The sequence below is a fragment of the Glycine max genome, chromosome 19 (genome assembly GCF_000004515.6).
Source record: "Glycine max cultivar Williams 82 chromosome 19, Glycine_max_v4.0, whole genome shotgun sequence".
Classification (NCBI taxonomy): domain Eukaryota; kingdom Viridiplantae; phylum Streptophyta; class Magnoliopsida; order Fabales; family Fabaceae; genus Glycine; species Glycine max.
The window spans coordinates 44,154,777-44,174,294 of record NC_038255.2 but is presented as its reverse complement, the minus strand read 5'-3'; the positions used below and the strand labels follow the sequence as shown (position 1 = coordinate 44,174,294).

General features: G+C 30.8%; 3 protein-coding genes across 5 annotated transcripts; 1 reads left to right on the top strand and 2 right to left on the bottom strand.

Moving 5' to 3' along the window:
• Window positions 1–6,303: 6,303 nt before the first annotated feature.
• On the bottom strand, window positions 6,304–8,015 carry LOC100796712 (60S ribosomal protein L4). The gene is made up of 2 exons (XM_003554308.4): window positions 6,641–8,015; window positions 6,304–6,492 (listed from the first exon to the last, which is right to left on the bottom strand). Exons 1-2 carry the CDS (start codon window positions 7,817–7,819, stop codon window positions 6,379–6,381), a joined length of 1,293 nt encoding a protein of 430 aa, XP_003554356.1. The 5' UTR covers window positions 7,820–8,015; the 3' UTR covers window positions 6,304–6,378.
• A 2,340-nt stretch (window positions 8,016–10,355) lies between these two features.
• On the bottom strand, window positions 10,356–14,469 carry LOC100783482 (protein REVEILLE 8). Of its 3 annotated transcripts, none has more exons than XM_003553489.5 (10): window positions 13,732–14,469; window positions 13,465–13,614; window positions 13,143–13,200; window positions 12,923–13,046; window positions 12,679–12,837; window positions 12,424–12,549; window positions 12,213–12,322; window positions 11,513–11,572; window positions 10,847–10,970; window positions 10,356–10,766 (listed from the first exon to the last, which is right to left on the bottom strand). In XM_003553489.5, exons 2-9 carry the CDS (start codon window positions 13,590–13,592, stop codon window positions 10,866–10,868), a joined length of 870 nt encoding a protein of 289 aa, XP_003553537.1. In that variant the 5' UTR covers window positions 13,593–13,614; window positions 13,732–14,469; the 3' UTR covers window positions 10,356–10,766; window positions 10,847–10,865. The 3 variants fall into 3 exon arrangements, 2 of the variants coding, with proteins under 2 accessions (XP_003553537.1, XP_040868549.1); XR_001386420.3 differs by lacking the exon at window positions 10,356–10,766 and adding an exon at window positions 11,086–11,175 and having other exon boundaries at window positions 10,865–10,970; window positions 13,732–14,041; XM_041012615.1 differs by lacking the exon at window positions 13,732–14,469 and having other exon boundaries at window positions 13,465–13,723.
• A 2,236-nt stretch (window positions 14,470–16,705) lies between these two features.
• Window positions 16,706–18,600, top strand: LOC100796184 (uncharacterized). The gene is made up of 2 exons (XM_014771391.2): window positions 16,706–16,946; window positions 18,262–18,600. The coding sequence occupies exons 1-2, from the start codon at window positions 16,778–16,780 to the stop codon at window positions 18,525–18,527; spliced, it is 435 nt and encodes a 144-aa protein (XP_014626877.1). The 5' UTR covers window positions 16,706–16,777; the 3' UTR covers window positions 18,528–18,600.
• Window positions 18,601–19,518: the final 918 nt, after the last annotated feature.

Genomic DNA, 19,518 nt, shown 5'->3' with positions numbered 1-19,518 from the left:
TTTTGAATTTCTTAGGACTGGTTAGCATTTTTTATTAATTCTTTCAAATCTCATGGTAATTAAAGCCACAGGATAGTGAGTTTAGTCACAAATTTATACGTTGCAAGTAATACATTAATGAAGTTGATATATAACAAACACGAGATAAATAAAATCCCAGTACGATGCCCAGGCTTTCTATGGAGATACAATAATAGTGAGTAGCTAGCTGAATGATCATATTTATTGACATCAGGTACGAATAAAGAAGAAACTAGAAATGGAGAATCCAAACATTGTAATTGCTGAGTTTGATAGGCTATTTATGGGTGTGCTAGCTGCACATTGTACAAATGAATGCAATAAAACATCATAGTATATATGAAGAGATTGTTAAATAATTAGACTACCAGATATTTGGTGCGCATATAAGTAAGTGGCATTGATAGTTATAAGACTACACTCTTGTACCCAATTTGCCATGTCCCATGACTCACGCCATTCAAATTGGCCATGTCTACAACCAATCAAACAGTTTCCGTAGCTAGGGTTTGGTGATGTAGAATTAAAGAACCTAAATTGGACGACACAAATTGTAGTGCCAAGCATTTTTGGCAACGAACAAACGCAACGTGTAAAACGTGCTAAGAGCACAAGTTTGGGCATGAATTGGCTTATTATACACCATGGACGGTGATTTTTAAGATTGTCCAATATCTTAAAGAATATTAGTTAAAAAATTTAAAGTAAAAATATTTTTATTGAAAGATAAAAAATTACGTTATTTATCATTTTCATTACACTCTTATATGATTTACATAATAATAATTATTTCTTTTAGTTTCTTAGAATAAGGCCCTTTTGTTTAATTAGAAATGAACATTTGGAATTGATGATTTTGAAATTTATTGTGTTTTGGTTGTAGTTAAACTTCAAATTGCTAGGTTTATAGGTTCTAGCTAGGATCAAAGGTGATCAGTGTCGGTACAACAACAGTAGCTTTGCAGAACATCAAATGCGGTCCAAGCGGTGGCTTCAATGGCGCACACACACAGGGAGAGGCTTCGAATAAGAGACAGGGTCGGGTTGGAAACTGGAAATAGCTATGCATGGCCCTGTATTTATTACAGGGTAGGGTTTAGATTATTTGTCATTTGATCTTAATTAGTTAATTTGAATTTGGTATGCTACTTTTGATATTATTTTAATCTTACGAGTCTTAAGTTGGTTAAAATGTTTATCTGTGATGTTACTTTCATTATTTTCATATATGTTCTATTTGAAAATTTTATATTTTAAAAAAATTCCTATATCGTTAAATTCATTTATAGATCTTTATAATTTTATTAAATTTCGGGGATAAGTTCTTATAATTTAACAAATTAGTGAGTTTAAGGATATGCACTGTTAATGTAATTTTTTTTACATAATGTCTATCTTCTTGAAAATAATTAGATCTCCATAGTTTTGAAATTTTGTAAGTGAGTCCTTAAAAATAACACCTTCAAATCTCTGTTAAGTGTTAGTTTTTGAAATTGTTAACATATTCTCGCGCTAGTGGTGCTGTTGGATTTTTTATTTAGAAAGCTTAGTCTCTCTTTCCACTTTTTTTCTTTCTTTCTTTCTAGCAAGCATGCTCTCTCTTTCCACTTTCTTCTACTTTCATTTCTTGCCCACTGGGGTATTAAAATTTATAAACACTACTTTGTTGAGCTTACAAACTTAATAACCGATAGACTTACCTAGAGCAAGAAAGGGTGGGGCAAGAGGATAGGACTTGAACCAAAACCATGTTGAGTTACTATATAGCTTCTTAATTAGTTGTATTTAGTATGGTTATTTTTTTCATAGACTTTTATTCTTTAAAGTGAATAAAGGAAAATATATATAGTAACAATTGATAAAAAATATCAACGGGTTATATTCTAGTATATAATATACTATTAATAGTAAATTTTTCATCAATACTATAATTACTTACTTTACCTTGTAAAATAAGTTTTTAGAATAAGTTCTCCATCATTTATCTTTTTTGGTGCAAAGCAGTACACAAACAGTGTTTGAATTTGGTAAGGGAATGGTTCTCAAATATCAACCTCCTAAATGATGATAACGTGTCTCTTTCTGTATCCACAATAAATTCCAAAATACCCCCTAAAATGAGAAACCGACCTCCAATGAATTAACTTCCGTTAACAGAAACTTAACAGTGTTAAGTTAGCAAGAGCTTGATTACAGAATTTTAAAGTACATAGACTTAATTAAAAAATTAATAAAATATAGAGATTTATAGATTAATCTAATCTTATTAAGTTTTATATAGTGTTCTAAAAATTAGACAGGACAGTCTGAGTAGAACATCAGCCAACCGATCAAGTGTTTGGTCTAAATAAATAGAGAAAAATCAGTTAAAGAACTGAAAGAAAATCTATTTTAGTTTTTAATGTTATAATTTTATGGTATCATGTATATTTAATCTTATTTTATGTATTATTCATTATCATTATTTTGTTTCAATTGAATCATTGAATATTTAACTACATTTAGAAAAAAAATTCAATCTTTAGCTGGTATCATGAGTGGTTTAATAATCAATTTAATTTTAAAATATTAATTTTATGAGAAAATTTTTGATGTACAAATAATTTAAAGAATTATAAATAGTCATCCAATCATAATCTATTATGTGATAAATTTAATAATTTTTAAATAATTATTTCAATGTAACTTAAATTAAATTATAATTTGTCATTGATAATATAAAATTAGTCTACATTATGAATCTATAAAAATTTTACTCTAATCTTATTTATTCTGAATAAATATCTGTTTCCGTACAAAAATGTAATAAGAAGCCAGAATGGATGCATAATTATTTTGCCTCCACCAGACAGCCTGATCTTTTAGATGCAATCTGATGGCCCTCCTAAATGTGTTGTCTAATTTAATTTGTCTCAGATTTGGCGTATGATAGTCTAATTCGTCGCTAGTTTTTTGTTTTTGCTTTAGACTACGGTGCTACGTCGTTGATCATTATCATATACAACATACCAAACTTTAATCCTATCAAATATCAATAGCTAGAGTTAGAGGGGAATAATGATAATGAAGTTTGTTGAATAACAATAATAACTTCTTATGAATGTGAATCGAATATTTCTAAACACCAACGGCGGTTTCAACTTTCAAGTACGGAAGCACATATTTTACGGTACTTGCGGTTTTAGTTACTGCTTTTCGCCCTCACCACCGCAAATAAATAGATTAGGGTATGTCTTATTTTATTTTAATAAAAATGATATTAATAAGAGTTTTTAATAAAAAAAATACTATATTGAAAATGAAAATAAAAATAATCACTTTTTTTGAATGTGAGGATATCGCTTTTTTACACCTGTAAAAAGCAAATAAATAAAGAATAAATACCCTGAACATATTTCTTAAGATTTATCTACGAATATATCAACAATTATCTCCTTTCGTCTGATAAAATCATTTGATAAGCGCGGCGCGTGTGACATTTTTAAATGTGTGAAACATATTGCATATCAAGGGGGTAAAAAAAGACTATGATAAAGTTGTTGAGGTGGGATACTCCAAACAATTGGACAATGTCCATATGTTAAGATCCCACTAATATTTAATATTTTAATGCATAAAGTCGAAGGTACTGTATAATTTGGGATGGGATTAAGACACAACACAAAACATATTATGCATTGAATCTATATGTACACCAGGAACCACTTTGGCTTACTTTATTAGATAGTAAAGCCAATTAAGAGCCAAGTGGAGGGGTCTCGTAATTTCGATCTCAAATTAATTCGCTGACGTAATTAGAACTTATGATAAATTTCCGTAGCATTATTCAATGTCAGTGCAGTGAAGTTTCTTTGGAGGGTACATTTGTTAGTGCAAGTTTCTATTTGTTGATGTGGTCCATTTTCACCTTTTGTTTTCGAGAATTTATAGGTTCGCACCAGGGTTTCCCTTTATGGACGAAAACCAAGTTGTTAGAAAAAGCCCAATTTGCGTTCCACGTAATGGAAGCAGGTCAGCCCAACAGATGAAAGCGAACCTCACTTTGCAATTTGTGATACCATGGTTGAAAAAGCAACTTGGATCAGTGACGAACTAATTCTAGGTTAGTGGTTCAGTGACCAATCATAGTTGCATATCTCTGTGGAGTGATATACCATGCTGTATATCATGCTCTATGATGTTTTTCAATTTGTCTCTATATCTATATTAAGTTACTCTGCTTACATTAAAACAGATCCCATTATAATAAAAAATATTATTTATACTATTATTAATAAATTATAATTTTTGTATATATGAATTTTGAAATAATTATTTAAAAAAAAATCAAACTTATGATATATGGATTTATAATTAACTAAAGTGTAAAAAAATGTTATTGGTTTTAATAAAAATAGTACAACTTGAAAAAGCGTATGGGCTTTAACTTATAAGGCTCACATGAAACATCCATGCATTCATAATGAAACACAACTTTGTCTCTTTTTCATCTTGTTGGCCCGAAATAGGAAAATGTATACTTGTATTAGTTGTATAAACCTGTACGTACTATTTGGTAAAGTTAGACTTATCTGTATTTATTTTACATTTATTATGATTAATGCGTGATTTTGATCTCTTAATAATATAATATTTTACTCAAAAATTAGTCATTTAATTTGTAATTATTAAATCAAGTTTTTTTATTACTAGAGTCAAATCCGTAAACATTTTTTATCAGCTTAAAACACTTAAATTATCTTCTTTTTTTTCCATCAAAATCTCCATCAGTTAAACTTATTAAACCATTTTAAACCTTCTTCTATGTAAAACTAGTTCAGTATCTGTATGGGTATTAATTTTATAATTTATAATTTCTTTATAAATTATAAATTTTTAGTGTATTATTTAATTATATTTTAATTAATAAAAATATATACTTAGTGTAAAATAAAATATTAAATTTTATAGCTTAATATAAATTGCCTACAAAAGATATAATATTAACTAAAAATACTAAAAAGAAATGAAATAAACTCATCGATCTATTTTGTAGTAAATTATTAAATAATATTAAAATCGTTATAAAAAAATGCTAAAAGAGGAATGAAATAATTGATTAAGAATAAAAATTCTAAAAATATATATTTTTGCATTTAATAAAATAATAATTGAATATAATTTTAATAGAATGAATAATAAATTTATTATATATATATATATATATATATATATATATATATATATATATATATATTCATCATTCAAGACGATATATTTTACTCAAGAATTTAGACTAAAAAAATTCCAAAATTTGTCTTTTACAAAATCTTTATCTCTGCCATTTTCGCTTTACAGAATCCTTATTTTAAAATTTGGTCATTCTTTTTGTCATCTCAAATTCATCCTAAATCTCTAATTATTTGAGTAGACAATAAGGATTAGAAAATATTAAATAAGAATAAGTGATAGAAGGGCTTTAAGAGACAAGAAAAGAATGCAAGTAAAGCAAATTATGTTTCAACGTCAATTGATTTCAAGTAATCCTACCTTATCTAGGATACAATTATTGTTAGTACAGTGGTAGAATCTGGACAGTCCTCTTTCGACGATGGAGAGGGATTTAGTTTGAATCAAAACTGAACGTTGTTTTATTGCGATATGTATTTAATCCACATATACACATCAACATGGAAGCTATGTACGATGTCTTTTGACGGTGTGTCGATCTATTGTTTTCGTATGATAGCTATGTATAAATTACAATTACAGCTGGGTATATTTGTTGGGGCATGTGATTAGTCTGTTTAGCTTACAGCTTGCACGGATGTGAATTCGGCAATATCTAACTTATTTAAATGCAATTCTATACAGATTTATTCGTTTAACGGCTTTAATTTGTGGGTTTACGGATAAACTATTTTTTTTGGGTACATGGATAGTTTTTTTTATCTCTAGAGGAGACCAGTTTAAACCCATCTCTTTAGAAATTACAAATCTAGCAAAAATTGGATTCTTTTAGTCACATTTTTCCTTACACCGTAATTCAACTAAGATAGAAGTATTTTAACGACAGGGAGCTCAATTCATAGGAAAAGGGAGTAGGAGTTCAATCCAGATATGATGTTCCAATCGTATTGCTTCAAATAACATTGAAAATGCGCGTAACATTTTTTTTGTTTACTTTGAAAATCAAATTTTAAAATTATGCAAAACCAATGCATGTTTTCCTCATCAAACTGACAATGAAAAGAATGTACACTCAAGAGAGCCAAAGCAAAAATCCATCCTAAGAATCGCAACTTTTCCTCCAAAATAAAATTTACCGTATCAAAACTGCAAAGAATGTAACAAAACAAAACCTTAATACTCAAACTTTTACTGGGAAACACCTAGCCACTTAGAGAAGTTGTCAAAATCTGCATAATCAGAGTCAGACACCATAGTTTGATACCACGATTTTCCAGCAGACTTGATAGCAGAAGCCTCCTCCTAACAAAGGAATAGAACCACCAGTGTCAGTTCAAACCAACATCAATGAACTAAATACACAAATTAAAATGAAGTAAATCCAAACATACACAAACTCACATAACACGCGAAAATGAAGATAATTTGGTAAATGATAAAAGTAACTAACCTTGGAGACAATGTTGCGCTTCTTATCAAGCTTCTCCTTCTTTGCCACAATGCGCTGCTTCTCAGCGAGAAGAGCCATTCTCTTAGCGGTCTTGGCATAGGGATTGAGCTTCAACATCGCATTGAGGTTGGTGAGAGGGTTCTTCTTGAGAGGAGCTCTCTTAACATCTTTCTTAATGGGCCTGACCACGGACTGGACCTCATCGGAGTTAATGATGCGGGCCAAGTCCGAGTTAACCATTCTGGGCCTAGGAAGCAGGTAGCCCTTTTTCTTCTCAGAAGCCTTATGGAAGGATCCATAGATAGAGTCCAATTTCTCAAACGCGGACTTGGTCCAAATAATGAACCTCCCGAGGTGGCCTCCGGGTGCCAGCTTCAGAAGGTTGAGCCTATCAACATTTGCCACCTCAACACCAGGAATGTTCCTGAAGGCTTTAACGACCTTAGCACCTTCTGTTCCGTACACGATAAGAGGACCCTTCCGTGAAATGTGCCTGCGGTTCCTCATTTTTCCCTTCCCGGGACGAATTCCGTGGCTCAGTTTCGCTTTCTCCGCGTCGGGGAATGCGCCGATTTTCTGGAGAATTTTCACGGCTTCTTTGGATTTCTCGACGCTTTCGACGGTGTCGCTGACGACGAGGGGGAGTTCAGGGACGGACTCGATGCGGTGGCCGCGAGCCTGGACCAGGGAGGGGATTGCGGAGGCGGCAATGGCGGAGACGACGGCGTGGCGCTTCTGCTGGACGTTGATCTTGCGGTGCCAGCGGCGCCAGATCTTGGTCGGGGCGAACATGCGGCCGCCGCGGCACATGTTTCCGAAGGCTCCCTGGCCGGCACGGTGGGTTCCTCCGCCGGGGACTCGCGGAATACGTGAGACGGCGCGGCCGGTGCCCCAGGACTCGGCGGAGGTTTGGTGGCCGGCGCGCTTGCTGACGGCGTAGGGTTGGCGGCTGTTGCGAGAAATGTTGGAATGAACGAAATTGACGATGTCAGGACGAATGGAGGCCTTCATGACGTCGGGGAGAGGGACGGTGGGGGCTGCATCGCCCTCTAGGGTTTGGACGGAGACGAGAGGGCGAGCTGCTGCTGCCATGGGTGTGGTATTCACAAAACTAGGGTTTAAGGGTTTGGGGTTTGAGACGTTGAATATAAATATATTTACTTGTCCAGGCCCGTCCATGTTTGGGCTAATAGTTTCAATGAAATGAAGGACTCATAATAAATTCTTATTATAAACTTTTAATTATAAAATTTATTGAAATAAGTTTAAAAATTTGTAAAAAAACCATTATCTATGTTGACAGGTTGAATTATGGAATCTCATTAAATCATTACATAATTAATAGTATATTGTTATTTGATATTAAATAAATTATTGTGCGACACTAGTGTTTTATAGTTAGAGTAATGTAGATGGAGCTAATTGGATTAGTCTATATTACTTATATTATATTGACAAAGTTCTTAGGCCTACAACACAATTTCTATCTCTTGATGAGCAGAGGAATTAGTTAAATTACCTTTATGACAAATTAATTGATGTTGGTTGTGGCTTTAACACCTTTGGGTGTATTTTTTTTTTTCTTTCGAATTTATCAACCAGAGGCTTTTTTTTTTAATTATTATCTATTTTAGGATAAGTCATAACACCGAATTTTATGTTAAAAATCATAATATTCATTATTATTTTTTTAACTGTAAATTTTAGTTTTTTTTATAATTTACGACTTTAAAGTTATAATTTTTTTTTACATTTATGACTTTGAAGTAGTAAATGTTTCTTTTTATATATGTAGACTTTGAAGTTGTAAATGTCTTTTTTTTTTTTACTTTTTTACCTTAATTTTTTAAAAAAATTTGTAAGTATTTTTTAAAGTTAATTTTTTTAAAAAAATTATAAATATTTTTTTTTACTTTTTTCAGTTTTATTTAAAATTTTGTATATTTTTTAAATATTAGTTTATTTAATATATTTTTCATATTTAATATTTAATATTTTTTTTTACTAATATTAAGGAATTTGATTTGTTTTGTAAATGAAAAAAATAATATAAAATACTTAAATCAAATAATGAAAAATAACATAATAAATTAATATAAAATGAATAATATAAAAAAGAAAAATATAATACATAATTTAGTAACGAATAATATTATTTTTACTTTTTATGTTTCTCTTTAGTTTATATTCTTCATTTTATATTTAATGTATTATGTTGTTTTTATTACTAAATTATTATATATTTTTAATATTAAATTCATTTATACAATAAAATTAACATTATTTAATAAATTATAAGTTACTATTAGTAGCAAAATATTTTAATATTTTGCTTTAAATTTTAGTCAACTTATATTAACATATTATGTTGTCTTTTTTATGTTTCTCTTTAGTCTTTTTAAATTTAAGTGTTTTGTATTATTTTTTTCATTTACAAAACAAATAATTTTTTTTAATATTAGTAAAAAAATATATAAAATATTAAATATAAAAAATATATTAAATAAAAGAATATTAAAAAACATATATAAAATATAAAATAAAATCACATATATACAAAATATTAAATAAAACAAAAAAGTAAAAAATATTTATTTATTAAATAATTAAATAAAAATAATTATTTACATTTTTCTTAAAAAAATTAATGTAAAGAAAAAGAGATGTATGACTTCAAAGTCAAAAGTATATATATAAAAAAAAAACTTTACGCTTTAGTGTCATAAATTATAAAAAAAAATTTACAATCTCAGTTACAAAAAATCATAACGAATGTTATAATTTCGAACACATAAGTCGTAAAACGACTTACTCAAAATGAATAATAATTCAAAAATACCTACAATTGATGAATTCGAAAAAAAAATTATACCCAAACAATATTAAAGCCGTTGGTTGCTCTAAGAATAATGTCAGGCACACACATCACTTGATAATTCCACGCTTATCCCCATCTTGTTATAATTCTGCATTGTTGTACTTTTTTTTTGCCCGTGCATTACTATACTTGCATTTTGCCATCTTCGGATAATGCTTTCCCAAGTGATGCGAAACAAGCATTTTATTGTTATAAGAAAAGAAATGCTTAACTGCTCAAGTGAGGTATGCTGCATCAATTTTGTAACCGAGTACTAATAAGTAACAAGTGAAGATCTGTCAAAGGAGGATTCTCTCTTTACGGTTCTTAATTGGTATTCTGACTACTGCAAGAAATTCTTTTTAGTAGAAAAAACTTGATAGTGAAATTCTTTCTAGTAAGCAGATATGAAAGTACAAAATGACGGTTACAAAGTCAAATTTTCTCTTCATATCTTCCCTCATGTATTATTGTCATGAAATACACGGTTTGTTAAATTTCAAACTTTCTGGTTTTTGCACAATAAAATTCGTACTAACCATAAAGCTTACTGTTCTCCTTTCTACTGCATAATCCAGTGGTTGCCGGTTAGGCTTTGATAACCGATATTTCATTTTCATGTCAAATAATTGGAGCTACAACTTTTATCTAAAAGACTAAAACACACCAATTATGTCTCTAGTAAAATTAATTTTAAATCGTTAAATATAATTAAACGTGTCTAATTTAAGATTTTTTTATTAAAGTATCTGTATACTATAGGAAATTAATTTTTGATGTAAAACAAAGACACTATATTGAGCTGCTTTCTTGTTAACTTCACAATTGCATTCCAATTATTGATGCTAAAAAAAAAAGTAAGTAGAATTAGAAATTGGGACCACTTCCTGTTATGATGCTCTTTATGATTTACATTGAAAGTTAGGCCACATTGATATAAGCTACTATGACTAGCCCCCCACCTCTCCAATTAATACACCTGAGCCATCAAACTTATCTTACAGTTAGACCCATGTGTCTACTTGAAAACCACATTCCATAAATAAGTACTAGAATCACTGCAATACTACAAAACCTTGTGCACCTTAGAATTACCCGATGAATATATTTTTGGCTTTGCTAGCACTTCCATTAAAACAAACTCTCCTGGTTGTGGTTACATAGGCTGATGGTTTGGTTGCATTTTCAAGTTTCACAACGAGTTAATGTGAATGCATTGCTAATGCTGCTGGTTGGGCAAAACCTCGGTCTTCCATCCAAATTTGATAACTGTAATAGGAGACGTTACAATGCAAACGGATATGGGAAACCAAAGTAAGGTACAAAACATGAGAGGAAAAAACACTTACTAAGTTCAATTAATGGTTGTCAAGCTGTTTGACATGATAGATCATTTGTCTGCTTCTTGACGTCAATTCCTGCGGTAACTCCTACTGTTTTTGTATGGACATCGTATGATGACATGACCTCCCTCTATACAAAACCAATAAAGAAGAACTGTTATAAATCTCACATTCAACTTTCAAAGACAAAGGCACAAAGTTTTCATCCAAGTTAAAAAAAAAAAAACTTCAGGAGCATGCCTTACTTCTTTCTACAAAAATGAAGCAGATGACATTAGCATTCAATAGTCATCACAACTCACAAGGAATTTTATCTCGTCGTATTACTTTTAGTTCTGTTATAATGAATACAGGGCAAGGACATCAATCTTCTAGCAGGTACAGTTTATTTTTTTATTTTTTAACCAAAGCAAGGATCATGTCATAAGTTCATATAATATGAAATGAAAAGGGTAGCATGTGGCACAGATAGCAAAGCCAGATGAGTAAGATATATTGATTTGGAGAAATCATTAAATAATCCAGGACCACCATGTGTATGGTCCCAATTACATGTCATATATAATGAGAATATGGTGGTCTCTGACCATCTAATAATTTACTGAAGTGCAAATAGTGCAGATCCTGTATATATTGCATATAATCATGATTGAGATTTATTTTGATACTTACAACGGGCTCAAAGTCAGGACTAGACAAATTGACAGTGAGGTTTTTCATTAACAACAAAACCTGCAGAACACCAAATATATGTAAGTCAATTTTCAGTCAACAGATAACAACAAGTTTATAATTGGTAAACTCATTAGTCCCTTTTGAGCCTCATTTAGCTTTTGTAGTACGTTCAAACATGGGGGAGGAGAGGGGATATGAGTTGGGGAACAGGAGGACCAATCTATTATGTAAGAAATTGTAACAACTCTTATGAAGATTGAAGCCAGATCCAGAAACGGAAGGGTGTTTCGTACTTTTGATCTTGAAATGTTACGAGAGAACAAGAACAATGCTCTACTAGTTCGCAACTAAAAGAGATCATAAAAAGCAGCCAGTGCATTATTTATCCCTGTGAATGTGATTTGGATGATTATACTAAATGTGAACAAAAACCTGCCTGGTTCATGCAAAGCTCAAGCCCTTTCTCATTTCAAACTAAGTTATGACAACCACTCAAAAATCTTACCAGAAGAATTTTTATTTTTTTCAATGGTTTCTTGGAAAACAGAACCAAAAGGATCTTTTATGGTATAGCCTTTTATGGTACCACAAATGCATATAATGATTATCTTCCCTAAAATGATCTTTGCTTTATTGAACTCACAGTGATAAGTTTTATTGAAATAAAATGCATATTGATATGTTTTATTGAACTCACAGTTTCAAAATTTATAGGATCCATTTCCTTCAGCTTCTGGACATGGCCTTCTGTGTCTGGATCAAAAACACTTCCAATGAAGCTGTAAACATCAGCAAAATCTGGCAAACCTGTGAAATTTGGTCAAGATGAGACAATCACCACCAGTTACTAATGATTTCACTATGAACACGAATGTAAAAAATAAAAAAAATGCATGTAAGATCATTACCATGAATAACCTGAGCCTGTTTCCCTTGTTTTGGCATCTCAGTAGCAGGCAGATTTCTAGTAGAGTTCCCAACACCACTAAGACTGCTGTGGTCAATTCGTGTTATCCCCTTTGATCCAATATCAGCTGAATCAGTAACGTCATATAACATAATTAAGTGGTGGAAAAGTTCCATTTAGTACAGCCATCACAGACTCTTCATATCAAACAAGCAATTGAACCAACAAATATAAGAACTAAAAGAAGTGTGCGTGCCTTCATTTCCAAGAAGATTGGCGAGCTCATCCTTACAAGGCACTGATTTGTTGGATCCAGAATTCATGAGCAAGGAATTTTCATCCCATGTGACATACCCTGGTGGAAGGGTACTAGTGGAAGAAACATAAACCATGGAAGCTGGCATTGGCAACAAAACTGCCAAACCATAAAACAGCATGTCAACAATATGCATTCTGTGATTTTAAGGAACAGAACATCATTGTGTTAAATAGAATCAAACCATTTTTGGATGCCTTTTGTGGATAAGGATGAGAAGCTTTGCGCTTAGGCCGAGGAGGAGGCACATGTGCTACTGTCCCGCTCTTTTGAACTTTCAAGAAGTACTTCTGGGCATGACTTCTAATCTGAAGAAAACTCATGGTGAGACTGTGAGAGATACAACATAATGGCATAACAGAAGATAGAAATTAGAACACATAGCTGAAGAGCTTTTTCCTAACCTGAATAACTGATTTTGAACCAACAAAATCTTCAATTTTCTTCCAATCTCTGTCAAATCTGAATAGCAAAAACATAAAGTCAGTAATTCAATAGCAGAACGTGTTTGATACTTCTCTCGAACATTCAAAAGCAAAGAGGCTTCATATCTAGGACTAAAAAGAACTGAACCAGCAAGATGACCAACGAATTTGTTAAGTTGTGCACCTTTTCTATCCAAAAGTTGAAAACAATCAACATAAACAAATGAAACTCAATCTAGAATGAAACATAATGAATATTTTGTGAAGTGAAACAGCATTATGGTTATGAATATGAACTCACAGTTGAAGAGCTTCGAGAAACTTGTCGTGCTCTTCCTCAGACCAGCTCTCCCTAGATTTGGTAATAGTATAAGGCTTTCTAATCTTCTTGCCAGACCCACTTGTGGAAGTTGAGGGCTTCATGGCCATTGATTGACAACTTCAAGTGTTGCTATAGTTCATATGAAAAAATAAATATGATAAAAAATCAGAAATGGTATCATAGTCTATCCTAGTGTTTGTTGTTCAGCCTATTGGATCACCGGTTATCAGGCCGTTAGCAGATTACCTGGAAATGTCTAATCCTGCAAATTTTATGCTTGGAGGGCGTGTTGGAGTTGAATAGTGATATGATCAAAATTGTGTATATAAATGGCCAACAATCATCGCTTTATGAATTAGTTTTTGAGGTTGAATTGTATCTAATAAATTTAAATTCGAATATGAGAAAAATAAAATAGGGAATGGCGGGCTTGATTATGTGGTTATATGAGGTGTACAGTTGCTAATTAGGTCAGTGCCACAAAACCAAACTCCCACCACGTCCATTTCATCCTCTCATATCATTGGCAGTTTGGCACACCCGAAAAGCACTATGATCACTTTAATCGTTCCACTTGTGTAAATATAAATTTCTCCCACCATGGAATCAACAAATTTCAAAACATTTTAAGAACTTATTATAAAACAAAGCATGCTTTCTTAATATAAGATAAAACATCTTAATTACACATTTTTTTCAAGTGTGTCACACACGTTTGAAACCCAAAAATAAGGATTTGACAACATGGTTATATGGTGTCCAATAGTTTGGCGGCGTAAATAATAAACGAGGAGGATTAAAGAGAGAAAAGTGGTATAGGAAAAGAAGGGACATGGGGGTGTTGAGAGGGGGGCAATGTTTTGTGAACATAAGGAAATGATAGTGAAAGAAAACAAGTAGTGGGTCACACACACACAGTGACCATGAAAGTAGAAAGATTGGTATGTGGGGGGTGTGAAGACTTGGAACCACAAGACCTGTTACAACTCGTGCTACTGCTGCTGTTGTCTTTCTAGTTCGGTAGAAGGCGCGGCAAAACCTATTGATTTTATTTGGTCCTGGCCAAAAGTACAAAAGGACACCCTTTTATTATTATTAATTACTGAATTTTATTAATAATTATAAATAAAATTATATAGGTTTTATTCCCTGTTAGTATATCATTGGCATGTTACAGAGTTTGAGTGCGATTGGAAAGGAACTAGACAAAAGTTTTAGTGTGATTGGAAAGGAACTAGAGATGGTTAGTTATGTAAGTTTTCAGGTGATGATTAATCATTTACAAAACAAATGATACTTTCACTATGCTATGATAACATAATAATTTCACAAATTATAGGTAAAATTAATTTAAAAATAATTAAAACATAGTTTTTGTTAAACTATATTGTTTTAAATTATATAGACAAGATATTAGTATAAAAATAAAATAAAACATAAGATAAAAACATATCTGTAATGAGAAAACTAATTATTTATAAATTAATAAATTATTAAGGTGGACTACAAAAGTATTAATAATTATAAAAAAAATTATTTCTTTGTAATGAATATGCCATGCACATCTAATATGAATGTTTATGACTTGACTTTTAATTCTTGTCATAAATAAAATTCAAGCAATTTTTACTTCTATTGTACACAACGTTTATTAAATTTATTTTTATACATTAGTTGTATAGGTTAAGGAGATAAAACTATAATTTTATTGAAAAAAAATATTATATGTAAACTCAAAATTTGTTAAATGTTTTACACTTTTTAAGCAATTAAAGAATTAAAAAGTTTCTATTAGAACCCTTTTAACTTCTACATCAAATAAAAAGTGTGTACTAAATTAGCTAGATTGTTTTGATTTTTTACGTATTTGAATATAATATTTAAAACCATATATAAATTGATTTATAAAATGTTATTGTGAGTTAATAATATGTTGAACTTGATGTGCTCTACCCCAAAATTTGTTAAGGTTAAAAATAACAAACAAATTAATTATTATGACTACCAATGTAGAAGAGAGTTGTCAAATTCTTGTGTAACTAAATTTATATTAAGGAAGTAATTTTTGTGTGAGTTTGAACTCCAATCCATATTTGAAGTCTATGAATTGATGTTTTCATCAAATCCAGTGGCTTGTCAGTTGACAATATTGAGCAAGATAAGCTAAACATGAAACTTAAAGAGCCAACTCCATTTTCTTATTTATATCCTTTATATTGCGTATAATAACAAATGAGAATGCATGTTTTCAAATAGTCAGATAAGTTCCTTTCGTGGTAAAAATTTAAAACATTTATTTAGAAGTAGAAAACTAATTTTGTTATGGAGGCAAATATTTGCCTTATCTCTTAAGTTTGCATGGTTTAACTAAAGCAATGTTGACTTGAGGGAAAATGTTATAAACTCCTTTTAAGCTAATTATCACGTGATTTATGGCCTACTAACCATACATTACAATTGCTCCACCTATCGTGATACCGTTTCATGCCTACAATTTTGAAGTTTGAATCTAAGTTCATATCAGAGTATTTGTGTATGCATTTGTGTATGTGAATGCAGGCTCACATGAATGCTTATTGAAATTTTCATCAAAATCATTATTTTGCCTTAAGCATCCATCATGTTAGAAAACACACCTAAACAAATTTGATATTTTTTTAAGTGTCAAAGAATCAAAATAATTAAATTTAAAGTTAAGTTAAAAATTACAAGAATCATTGTGCTTTGTGTGGATCTATAAATTTGTGTAAAATATTTAAAAAGCATAACGTAAAAGTAGTTAAAAAAATTATTTTACTGTATAAATTAAAATATAAAAGTATAAACATTTGAAATTTTTAATTTTGGAAAATCATAAAAATTAATATAACTAATAAAATATTAACTTGTAGATATTTTATTGTGCTTAATATTATTAAAAAATAAATATTTTTAAAAAATTTAAATGATTAAAAAACTTATTTAATTAAAAATAATTTAATTTAATATAAAAATCATAAAATATATGTGACAGGATAAAAAAAAGAACTATATAATTTTATAAGTAAGAGTGCAAAATTATAAAATTGTCTTTAGGGTAAAATTACATATTCACGAAACAAAAAATAAAATAGGTTACAGATTAACGTGATTGTAAGGTGGAACTTGTGGTTGTGGAACAGAAGGAAGGACACGTGTGAAGAGGTAGTCAATTTTGAGATCGAAATAAGAGGCAAAGGATAAGAAACAGGTGATGATCCTTTAATTTCCTGAGTTCCGGCGAATTAACAAGCTTCAAATTCAATTGCTTTTCATGCAAATGGATGTTTATACACACATCTCATTACCATCTTTCATATCGCATCGCTTCTCTTCTTCACGATTCCAATGCTCATCACTTTCTTCTTATTCTCCTTTCAAGCTTGTCTGTTCCAACAGAGACTCCAAGGAATCTCAACGAAACGACGATAACAATAACAAGGGTATTTGTTTTTCCATACTTCTCTTATTATTATTTGATGATAGTCTTTGTCTTCTTATGAATTTATTTAATGTTGCTTTTGGAGTTCTTTGCGACTTCTGATTTCACGAATCGGATTACCTTGCTCTTGGTCGGTGCTTAAAGTTCCCGTAAAATGGCATGTGTTTTAATTTCTAACAGATATTGCTGAAAGCACCGTACACTTGAATGTGTTTATCAATTATCATCACTCTTATTTGTTTTTTTTTCATCTAAAATATCTTCCTTCTATTTTATTTATTGATCAAATTAACAGTAAGAGTATTTTAGTATTTAGATATAAAAAATGCTAACATAAATGTGGCCAAATCTCATGAAAGTGACGATATATATTTTGATGAATAGTTGTTTATCATATGATCATATACCATGTGTAGACACCTCATCAAAATTAATGCAGAAATTTTCTTACAGTTAAAAAAATATATAAAATCATTAACCTTTTTATTTTGTTGAAGATTGAAGTATTATCGTTAGTTGGGTCCTTAAGCTAGGATCAAGTTGGATAAAATTAAGAGGCAGTACTTTAGGTATCTGTAGTTTCAGTTCAGTAACTTTAAACGTTAAAAATCAATGCCAAAGGTTGGCAAAAATGATCAATAAAACTCCAAAGTTGATTTTAAAAAATAGCTCCATGAAAAACTTAAGGAATAATATCTAACTTTGTCCTGCCAATTTTTGTATAAACAAAGTGATCTAGAGTTCAATCATTTTGTCTCCATTTCTCTTAAGATTTAATACAAAGTGAATTTGTGCATTACGTTTCAAGCCTAGAAGACTCTTGCACGAGGGTTCATGTTATATTATCCTATGAATTATTCACGTTTTGTCACTTTAATAATTATGAGATAGTAGGTTCATGATTATTATATGTAGTGTTCTGATAGCCACAAAATTCAACATCACTTAGAAGTCGAGATTAGAAGTAATTTATAAACATCATTTCCTCCCAACACACAAGATCTCTTTTACAAGGATAAAATTCTAATTTTGAAATATCATTTGGTAGAAGGAAATGAAAAGGCAGAGACAACTACAAAAATTTTCACCCATGCTTGATTATCCCTTTTTTTTTTATCATTGAAAATATCTGTGTTTCTCTCCATATTTCCTAATTTTGTTTCCTCCCATATTCCCCGTTATTTCCTGAACACAGCAATCTAGTTTTTACCCTTAAACTTCATTGCTTCCAAAAGTATTTAATCCATTTTTCATCCATTCAAAAACAAGTGTAGAACTGACGACCACTTATTATAATTGTTGGTCAAATGTCTCAGGTGATAAATCTTCAACAGACTGGGACAAGGCATGGTCAAAATTCAAAAAGCAAGGGGGAAAAAAACCCTTCTCCAAATTTTCAGATAAGTATGTGAGCTGGAATCCTAAGCGTTCAGAGTTCCCTCTTTCTGAGGAGGTTGACCCTATCAAGAGAACAGAGAGATCAAACCTCAGTTTCTGGAATAGTCCAACTTTCACTTTAGGGGGTGCAATTATAATTGTCTTATTTCTTCTGTTGTACACCATTCTTGCACCAATCAAGTGATCTCTTTTAAAGCAATATAACTGTAAAACTGAAATATTGTTTCACAGAAAATGTAAATCCTTTACTAATGTAATTGATGGCTTCTCTCCATTTTCTTTTGTAGTTCTGTTGCTTCACCCACTTGAAACGATATTCTTCCTCGGATATGTCATTGGCTTTTCATAGCCAATCATATTTACAGATGACTTTCATGCATGCTGAAGTGAGATATGAATACGGAATAAATTGATCATATTATGTGCTTGCTTTAACCAGTTTTTAACTGGGGAGAATTCTAGAAAAGTCAAAACAAGGTAAGTGTTGAACTTGAGTAGACTAGTAAATGGCAATTACTTGTAGTGAATTAGGTTTATGGTATGTAATTGATTGTAGGTTAATCAATTGATGAACTTGATAACCACTTGTTATTAATCAATTTGACAATTTCCCTCCTTAGGACCATCATTTTATGTTAGCTTAGTTTGACTTTTAACGAATTTCTCCTCTCTTTTTTTTCTTTTTTCTTTCCTGTTTCTTGGCTGCGATAAGGGTTTGCAGTGGTTCTATGTGCCAACTCAGTAATAGGATGTAATCTTTTTTATTTCTTATGTCATGTCTATAATTGTCTTATTAGTTTAACATATTTAAAAGAAATGATCTTTTTTAACTATACGAGAGGATTTTTAAAAATAAGAAATTATATTTCAAAATGTAATCATTCTTATACAAACAATAAGATTTAAAAAGTAAGAACCCGTTAGGATCAACTTAGTGGTAGAAGATTTGAATAGTTAGCATAAGATCTTATGTTTGAACTTCATTGTCACCATTATAAAAAAAGATTTAAATAGTCAGACAACAGTAGTATCGAGTTCATGTATTAACAATTTGGTTTCAGGAAGCTTGGTGAACAATTGTTCACAAATAATTTTACTGTTGAGGTAACAAGAATCGCTAGCTTATTATTCGGTAGATTCAATGAAGGTCTCACCGAAAGAGAGTGAGCCTAAGT

What these genes read in the sequence shown, in the direction of transcription:
- LOC100796712 (XM_003554308.4), bottom strand. Translation starts at nt 7,819, where the DNA reads ATGGACGGGCCTGGACAAGTAAATATATTTATATTCAACGTCTCAAAC. An exon ending in AGCGCAACATTGTCTCCAAG is followed by an intron (nt 6,493 to 6,640) that starts GTTAGTTACTTT and finishes TTCCTTTGTTAG; the next exon opens with GAGGAGGCTTCTGCTATCAA.
- LOC100783482 (XM_003553489.5), bottom strand. Translation starts at nt 13,592, where the DNA reads ATGGCCATGAAGCCCTCAACTTCCACAAGTGGGTCTGGCAAGAAGATT. An exon ending in ACAAAAGGCATCCAAAAATG is followed by an intron (nt 12,838 to 12,922) that starts GTTTGATTCTAT and finishes ATGGTTTGGCAG; the next exon opens with TTTTGTTGCCAATGCCAGCT. An exon ending in GTCCTGACTTTGAGCCCGTT is followed by an intron (nt 10,971 to 11,512) that starts GTAAGTATCAAA and finishes GGTTTTGTATAG; the next exon opens with AGGGAGGTCATGTCATCATA.
- LOC100796184 (XM_014771391.2), top strand. Translation starts at nt 16,778, where the DNA reads ATGCAAATGGATGTTTATACACACATCTCATTACCATCTTTCATATCG. An exon ending in CGACGATAACAATAACAAGG is followed by an intron (nt 16,947 to 18,261) that starts GTATTTGTTTTT and finishes CAAATGTCTCAG; the next exon opens with GTGATAAATCTTCAACAGAC.